Source organism: Saccostrea cucullata, unplaced genomic scaffold (assembly GCF_032062105.1).
Source record: "Saccostrea cucullata isolate Sc308-1 unplaced genomic scaffold, CSIRO_AGI_Scuc_v1 ctg203, whole genome shotgun sequence".
In the NCBI taxonomy this organism is placed as follows: domain Eukaryota; kingdom Metazoa; phylum Mollusca; class Bivalvia; order Ostreida; family Ostreidae; genus Saccostrea; species Saccostrea cuccullata.
The window spans coordinates 330596-339921 of NW_026925998.1; the positions used below are offsets into that span (position 1 = coordinate 330596).

The window sequence follows — 9326 nt, forward strand, 5'->3', positions numbered from 1 at the left end:
ATTGTTGCTGTTGTTATATCCGTTGTAGTTGTAGTCGTGATATCAGGTGTTGTTGTTGTTGTTAATGCTGTTGTTATATCCGCTGTAGTTGTTGTACCTGTAGTGGTGACAGTGCTATCAAAAAATCCTTCCTTGGCCATAATGAACAGGTAGGGATTTTGTATTTCACCCCCTGTGGAATCAAATATAATTTGCATTTTGAAAAGTTAAATCTTTGTTATGTTCCTTTTATACAAAGACATTTTAATTGAGAAGATTAATCATATTTATATGTGCAACGGACATACAGCATCGGACCCCACCTTGACCTTCAATTTTTTTAAAAAAAAATCAACAGATTATTTCATCCACACATACAAAAAAAGTAACTCCAATAACTATAATTAAATTTATTGTTTTATCTTTGTACAAATTTTTATATTAATTTCAAATTACCTTAGATTATCTGAGATTAAGGGATAAGAACACTCTATTCATTATCCAAAAAATAAATTCTATTGTTATACGTCATGATGCGATACGGAAATGGAGATAACAGTATTCAATACGAAAGTCCATGAAACAATACAAAACAGGAGCTGAGCAAACACGGACCTGCTAAATATCAGAGGTGGGATCAGGTACAATGGAGGAGTGAACATCCCCTGCCGACCGGTCACACCAGCCGTGTGCTCCTTGACATGATCGGGAAATAACGGAAAAATCCGTCGACAATTCAGTGTATAAATCATGGGCTAACAACTAGCATGAAAAACGCCTGTCAACATTTGACTCAATGATAAATTGTATTTGCTGACAAGGTCATTGTATCGACCTTAAAACTTACGAATTGATGGTTTTAACCGAGACTGCTGATATTCTTGTTTCTTCAACTTGTTTGTCAATAATATACCTCGTTTTAGAAATTGTTCATACGTAGAGCATGCTCTTGCATATCGAATCAACTGAGATATATAAACTCCGTATGCAGTTGATAATGGTATATTGCTGCATAAGTGAGGGAAGTTGATGATTGTAAAGTTAAAGTCATCACGTTTATCATAGAGCTTGGTTGTTAGATTACCATTAACGTCTTTTTCAAGTAAAATTTTCAAGTATGAAACAGATGTGCCAGACTCTGTAGTATCTTTTATCTCAAGCTCATCAGGATATATAGTATAGACATATGAATGGAAATTACAATTGTTAATTGACAATACGCCGTCTATATATTTAAATCTCGAGTTGAAGGACAAAGCAGTGTTTTTTGCATAAATTCTGCTACATATGAATACAAAAATAGGTCTGCTGATAACAGAGCATACAACGACCACAAAAACGAGTTCTTGAGCTATTTGCAAAGTGGATATACACTGCCTGAAATTTGAGTGTGTATGATACACGTATTATAAGAGGAGACACTTGCAATTGATAGATAGTTTTTAACAAACCATTACAGTATCCGCAGTATGCCGGACAGTTCGCCCTAGCCCATGTATCATACGGTGGCATGCAATAATAAGTCTCAAACTGATAACAGTTGTCTACCTTGTCCACACAGCTAAGATCTGAAAATAAAAAAAAATAATGTCTGATTTTTTTTCAATGGATGTTTAAAAATAATAACCAGAGTATGCATAGCATAAATTTATATTGCTCAATTCAATTATAATTTCATTTTGAAAACAAAAATACAATAATGGCCTGCTGAAAGTAAAATATAAAATATAAGATCACATATATGCAAATGTACAACCTGACTACGAGTACAAACCTTTGTGTGTTGTACTGGGGGTTGTTACTTTGTGTGTTGTACTGGAGGTTGTTACTTGATGAGTTGTACTGGGGGTTGATACTTTGTAAGTTGTACTAGGGGTTGTGCTTACGGTTCTTGTAGTAGAGATATGAGTGGTTTTTGTTGTGGACGGAACTGTAATGTATTACATGAAAATATTTTGCAAAAGCATTAATTTTCAATATTTTCCGTATATTTTACTTTAACTGTTGAATTTATCTATAAAATACTTCACTCTGAGCTTAGAACTTAAGTAATTAAATCCAATGTACTTTGAATTACATGCTTTTGATTTTATATTTTAATATGTAACTGCTTCAAATTTAAGATAAGAACACGAAATGTTTAGATTTACAGAAGGATACCAGTTTTCCTTTTGTGTCAGGTCAACATTCTGTATTCCAATATTAAAAATAAGAAAAATACCCAATTCTGAAGAAACGGTAAGTCAACTGAATGGTTCCTTCATACATGTAGTTACCTTGGGTAGTTGTTATCTTTCTTTGTCGCGTCCCTGCACCTACGAAGACAAACATTTCTACTCACATTTACCATAGATCTAGATGATTTTTTTTCAATGATGATATATTGAAGAGGTTAAAAAACATTCTCCAGAAAAAGTTTCGGATAGCAAAGATTAACTCTTTGACGTTTAATTACTTACTGTCCTAACATGAATACTTACAGATTCTTTGAGCTACAGCATTCGTCCTGTGGGTAAGCTCTGAAGAATTCGAGACGGTAAAGTAGTTAGAGAAGTCCCTTGCTATCCTCCTCAATAAATTACTGTTATGCACGTTCACACCAATGGCTATAACATCCATCCCTTTTGTTTTCATCAAACCGATGATGTGGTCTAATTCAGCTGGACCTTCTTGAACGTGGCTGCTGTGGGTAAGATGCCCGTGGTGGCTACTAGGAGTAACATGCCCGCTGCGTATCATAAATGAATAAATCAAATGGAAATTATCAGACATTTGTGTCTCTAAACCTGGTAATATTAACCAATTCGTTCACTCAAGAAACAGTCATAATATGTAATATAAAAAACTGCAATAATTTAGCATATATCAAGTAAAACTGATTTAAATCTGTTAGTGCACGCTAAAAGTATATTAAAATACATCGATTGTGATAAAAGACATTGTCTAACTATACAGTCATCTTTATCAGCACCTTACAGAATTGAAAACTCTATTACCGTTGACCACCTGAAATTCAAACCTCAAATACTCCCTGATATTACATGTATGTGCAAACATAGCATGTAATTATGTTTAATGTTTAGATAGCAGAATCATGACGAGTTTTCATATAGAAAGTGACACTCACGATTGATGAGATGGATAATGGGAGGAATGTATAACCACCCCGTCAGTTATAAGGATTACAATATGACTGGCATCTGGTCTGGCTCCTCGGCCGTGTTCAAAACTGGAGCTTTCAACATATTTAAGAGCAGGTAATGTGTCCGTCCCATGTGCGGTGAAGCTGATATGATGAATCGCGTCATGTAAACGATGATCGTCTAAATATCTGGTCAGATCAAATTCAAGGTGAGGAGTGCTGGAGAAAGTTACTACGCCGACTTGTACGTTTGATCTGCTTATAGTAAACTTTCCAACAAGTTTATTCACAAAATGAAGGACGTCTGAAAAACCAGCCGGCCTCATACTAGAGGAAGCGTCCAGGAGAAAGACAATGTCTGCTTCAGTATGCCTGCAATCATCTATGTTTCCAATATTATTGCTGATAATATATGCATATATTAATTGTGAATTGATTAAATTTCAAATTGATATGCCTTGATGTTTTTCCTAAAAGAAATTTCAAAGATTATTCTCATAATGTTTAAAAACGTACATTTTTAAAACCAAACTTTTCCAAAGAATTCAAAATTTCACACCTGACTTTGCTGTACAACACAATTTATCATAGGTGGCTCTTTTGAGTAATTAATTTTATAATTCTATCCAATAAGCCTGTATTTACAGCATGGCCAATTCATGAAATAAATTTTCCACAATGCTTAAAACATGAAAGCAAGAAAAAAATGCCAAGATATTTAATAACCTGTAATATCTTACCTGAAATCGAATGATGCGTGTTCAGCGTGTTCAGTCCGTCCAAAAAGAACGATTGGCAATCTATGAATTTTATTTGAATGTTAATATAGAATTCCATTATAGCTGTTAAGATTTTTTACCTTAATTCAAATTTGGAATATCTAGAAAAATTATCTTTCTTAGAAGATAAAAATAAAATGTATGTTAATAACGAGAAATATTCAACTTCAAATGTTCATTCAACAACTTAGATGAGGGGCAGATCAAACAAGGACCTATAAAAAATAAAGTTGTGATCAGGTGCCATGGAGGAGTGAGCATCCCCTTCCATGGAGTACAAGATAGATATAGCCAAGAAACTCAAACATCTTTTCAAAAATCAATTTCAGAGTATTTGTGTGTGCAATCAAAATATTTTAATAAAGTAATTTTGTAGATGAATCAACGAGTTCCTTTTTTATTTCACAAAAGCAGCTGTCAATGATGTCAAAAAGCCAGGACTTTTATTTACATATATTGTATCAAGAGAGGATGTATAAAGAAAAATGAAAAGTTGTTAAAAAATAAATCAGAAAAAATAATTGTGAATCAATATTACTGATAATGTTGAACACTCTCTAACATTGTTGGACATTTTCATAATTACTATGTTAACCATTGTTTCATGAACAAACATATACATGTACCAGTAAAGCTTTGTTGGCAAATCTTTAGTAGTTTCTTTTAAATTCTTCCGCACTTAAATTTTTACACCCCGGATGCCGAAAATTCGGAAACATATAGATTTGATTAGTCTGTCTATCTGTCTTTTAGTAAATATGTTCGCTTGTGTGTGTCAAAACTTGTCCATAACCTTTGAATGGTTGGTGTTAGAGCTTTCGCATCTGTATTTTCTTTGTGACAAAAACTTTCTTTGGGTACAAACAAAAGTCACCTTAACCTTGAATTTGAACTACGTTGGTAATAACTTTTAAATGAAAGGTGCAGTGGTTTTTATATCTAACACATAGCTTTCAGGTGACCAGACCTTTAATTACACACTTCTGACCTTAAACTTGGAGTTGAACTATATTTGATAAACTTTAACCTTGCCAATAACTATTAAACAATCGAAGCAAGCATACTGACTTTGCCCTTGGAGTATAAGCAATATTTGAAAAGCTTTAAATTAAACCTAATGAAGCTAGGAATTTCTTATTTTGCGTTCGCAACCCCTTGGACAAGGTCTTTCAATGGGAGACAGCATTTTTAAAAATTTTGCCATAGAGGGCATATTAATTGTTTCATATGCACAAAATATATGGAGTAAACGAACGGTATTCAAGTTCAAAAGTCCATAAAACAATACAAAATTGGAGCAGAGCAAATACAGACTTCCAAATCATCAGAGATGGGATCAGGTGCCATGGAGGAGTGAGCATCCCCTGCCGACCGGTCACACCCACCTTGTGCTCCTTGTCATGATTGGGAAATACGGAAAGATCCGTCGACAATGCCGTGTGTAAATAATGGCTTAACAATTAATATAATGAGCTGTAGTCAGCATTTGACTCAGTGATAAAAAGTATTTGCCATTGTATCGACTGTATAATTTACGAAATGTAACTTGAAAGGAGACTGCTGATATTCTTGTGTCATCAGCCTTTGTTTATCAACAATGAAAATTGCAAAAACGTAGAGCATACTATTGCGTATCAAATCCACCACATAAACATCAGGTGATGTAGACACACATCTGCATAAATAAGAGAAGTTGACAAATGAAAGGTTAAAGTCATAGCGTTTATCATAAAGCTTGGTTGTTAGATTTACATTAACGTCTTTTTCAAGTAAAATATCCAAATAAAAAACAGAAGTGTCACACTCTGAGGTATTTTTTATTCAAGCTCACTGGGATATGTCGTATCGCTATAAGTATTGATGTAACCATTATTTCGAGTTGAAGCTACAGCAAGCATCTTCTTTTACGTATAAGATTTTGGCCAAACTCTGCTTCTTATGAATACAAAAATAAAACTCCTAGTATGATATTCCAAATAATTGTTGAAATACCTGATCTCCAAACACCACATGGATATTGTCAATCAGAAACTCAAACATATTGTTGATATCAACTTCGGAGTACCTAGTGTATGTGTACAATCAAATTTATTTAACGAAATAATTTTGCAAATGGCCAATGACAAGGTAAGTAAATTTATGAGTTCCATTTTTACTGGAAAAGAAACTAATTGTCAATGATATCAAAAAGCAGCCTGGACTATAATGTATCGCTGAAAAAAAAATGGTTTGGTATACAATTTAAAAGTCGAAAGTTTAAAGATCGTGGTTCCCTAATTTTTTGCCTTTTTGGAAATTTAAAATAATCAAAGGAAATCATAATATACTATATTTAACTCACATCGTGTTCTCTTTGAAAATATTTTTTTTGCTTTTATCTAGTCGGAAAATGACACTAAATTATAAAAAAAAATCAAATAACAATATTTGCCTCTGAACTCAGGAAGGAGGTAAATGCAGAAATTCAATAGTAAGTCAGATAACCGAGAACCTCGACACATCGCACTAATAGAGTCATTATATCATTAGAAACGTTGTCAGAGCACATATCATTTTCAGTGATACATTTGTAATATTTAAGGACATTGATATTTAAATGATGACCCCTCCCTCTATAAGTTTGATTTCTAAAAGTGTTTAGCTTATTACATGTATTTTGAAATACATAGATATGAGCTTATAAAGTATACATGTAGTTGAAATCAAAGAAGGATAAAATATCATGTATATATTATTGAAAAAAAGCTTTGTTCATATATGTAATCATGTGCGAGGTCATGAATTCTACGAGACCGTATCGACAATAAATCCAAGGTAGGTTGTGAGACGATCCTAGCCACTGATATGGCTTGTTATTCTACTGATTGAGAAATCCGTAATACAATACAAAACTCGTTTAGCACTGATATTGCTAATTTACGGAAATAGCGAAGTCATCTTGGATCCCCAGCTATATAAATTTAATGAATTTCTTATACGGTTATAACGAATTACGTATATAGCGAAGTAATTTCATAGGTTTAATAATTATTCTGAACAATTCATTCCAAATGTATTTTAATGAAACAAAGGTTCAGATAAATAAGCTTTCATACTTACAATTTAGAGATATAACCAGTAAAAATATAGCTAAAATTCCTGAAAAAACAAAAAGTGAATTAGTATTCCTTTTTAAAAAAATATTAAAGCTTATACACTTAGACCTTGTACAGTACTTAACTTACGTGAGACCATATTGTACCTTATCCTTTTCCTATCAGAAACTCACTATTTTCATAGACTATATTAAATAACACGCTGAAAATCGTGTCCTTATCTTCTTTCAATACTGTATATATTCTATGGTCTACTATTCAAAGACAAACTTAGTGTATTGAAGTATGGCGAGATTGTTCATGTATGTTTGTAAGAATTGAGACAATAGTAATTTAAAAAGTATTGTATTGATACACTATAAAAAAGACAATAAAACTGCCTCTTAGAATAACAAGAGGCTGAAGGGTCATATCGGTAACCTGAGTGCTGTGGCTGGGAAAATAGTAAAAATCACGCTCATATGCATAAATGGTCATGATCTACCTGTAAAAGGAAGGAGGTATTACATCGTATTTCAACAAAATCAGCTAAGAATGTACACTACATGTTTTAACTTTCATTTTGGCACCACCCTATACGACAACGTTGTTGAAAAACCAAGAAAGTTATAGGCATTCAAAGTTTCAGACAATCAGATTGCAGGACACGTGCATGCGTATGCTTTCATAATAATTCTTATATCGTTACATTTTAATCCATCATTGAGACCCTATCCTACCCCTGGGGGTTTTGATTTGAACAAACTAAAATCTGCACTACCTGAGGATGCTTCCATGTGAATATCACTAATCATGGTTTTGCTATTCTTGAGAAGGACATTTTTAAAAATATATTTTAATATAATTTAATTCTGGTTGTAACGATGTATTTGATTGGATAAAAAAATTACTTTATATCGTATAAAATGGGTTGCCTACGTCACAATGACTTGCGTCAAAAACGTATTAATCCGCCCGACGTTAAATTCAAATTTTGTACAAACTGAAATCATTTTGTTAGAACAATCACCTTTTTTTTTTTTTTTTTTTTACATCAAATGAATGAAAATTAAATTATAAGCAATGAATTTAATAGCTACCCATTTTATACGGTATAAACTGGTTGGAACAGCTTGCGCTTTTTTATAAACCGCTTCGCGATTTATAAAGCGTAAACTGCCCCAACCCAGTTTATACCATATAAAATGGGTAGCTATTAAATTCATTCCTTAAGTAAAACTTGGACCCCCATTGTGGCCCCACGCTACCCCTGGGGGTTATGATTTGAACAAACTAAAATCTACACTACATATACCTGAGGATGCTTCCATATAAATATCGCTCATCATGGTTTTGCAATACTTGAGAAAAAGATTTTAAAAGATTTCCCAACATATTCCTATGCAAAACTTTGATCGACCATTGTGGCCGGACTCTACCCCCAGAGGTCATGATTTGAACAAATTTGAATCTACACTACCTGATGATGATTTCACATGACTTTCACCTTTCCTGTCTCAATGGTTCTTGAGAAGAAGATTTTAAAACATTTTTCCTATATTCCTATTTTAAACTTTGATCGGCCATTGTGGCCCCAGGGGTCATGATTTGAAAAACTTGAATCTACACTACCTGAGGATGATTTCACACGAGTTTCATCTTTCCTGACCAAGTGGTTCTTAAGAAGAAGATTTATTAAAAATGACATGAATTTTTTACAAATTCATAATTATCTCCCCTTTGAGGAAGGCGTGTGGCAACGCACTTTTAAAAAATTACGCACTTTGAAAAAAATTTTCAAAGTGCGTTAAAATTGGGACAAAATCAACACACTTTGAAAATTTTCTTCAAAGTGCGTTAAATTTGGGACCAACTCAACGCGCTTTGAATTTTTTTTTTCAAAATGCGTTAAAAGTTACATCAACATTTTTACCATTGAAACACTTCGCGCACTTTGAAAAAAAATATATATAACACAAACATTCCGGACTTAGATTTTAGCAGTGGAAAGCATTAATTTGTTATTTATCTTTCGAAAAACTAATGATTTGTTATTTATCTTTCGAAAAACTAATGAATTAATTTACTCTTGTTGCAAAGAGGAGTACGGTTAGGTATCTCATATTGAATCTGTATCTTTCCAATACATAGCTATAGGCGTCGGTGGCAAATAAAACAGGGGGAGGGGAGTAATGAACCCCAAAACTGGAAAGCCGCATTTTCAATGCCTATATGATGCATTCCTTTGCTAAAAAAGTGGGGCTAAGCCCACATCCCCTCGCCATTCGCACGTTTTTGATGCCTACGTATACCCAGAAAAAAATCTATGTACACAGGCGTAGGAAGCGGAGG

General features: G+C 33.3%; 1 protein-coding gene across 1 annotated transcript; it reads right to left on the reverse strand.

Moving 5' to 3' along the window:
- Positions 1-431: 431 nt before the first annotated feature.
- LOC134270322 (uncharacterized) lies at positions 432-3529 on the reverse strand. The gene is made up of 6 exons (XM_062752541.1): positions 3107-3529; positions 2460-2707; positions 2256-2294; positions 1754-1909; positions 1431-1547; positions 432-445 (listed from the first exon to the last, which is right to left on the reverse strand). Exons 1-6 carry the CDS (start codon positions 3445-3447, stop codon positions 432-434), a joined length of 915 nt encoding a protein of 304 aa, XP_062608525.1. The 5' UTR covers positions 3448-3529.
- Between the last annotated feature and the right edge of the window lie 5797 nt (positions 3530-9326).

Bases quoted from the DNA above. Each gene is read 5' to 3' on its own strand.
- LOC134270322 (XM_062752541.1), bottom strand. From the start codon at position 3,447: ATGAGGCCGGCTGGTTTTTCAGACGTCCTTCATTTTGTGAATAAACTT. The intron at 2,708-3,106 runs GTGAGTGTCACT...TATGATACGCAG, and splicing joins CATTATCCATCTCATCAATC to CGGGCATGTTACTCCTAGTA. The intron at 1,548-1,753 runs GTTTGTACTCGT...TTTTATTTTCAG, and splicing joins CCCCAGTACAACACACAAAG to ATCTTAGCTGTGTGGACAAG.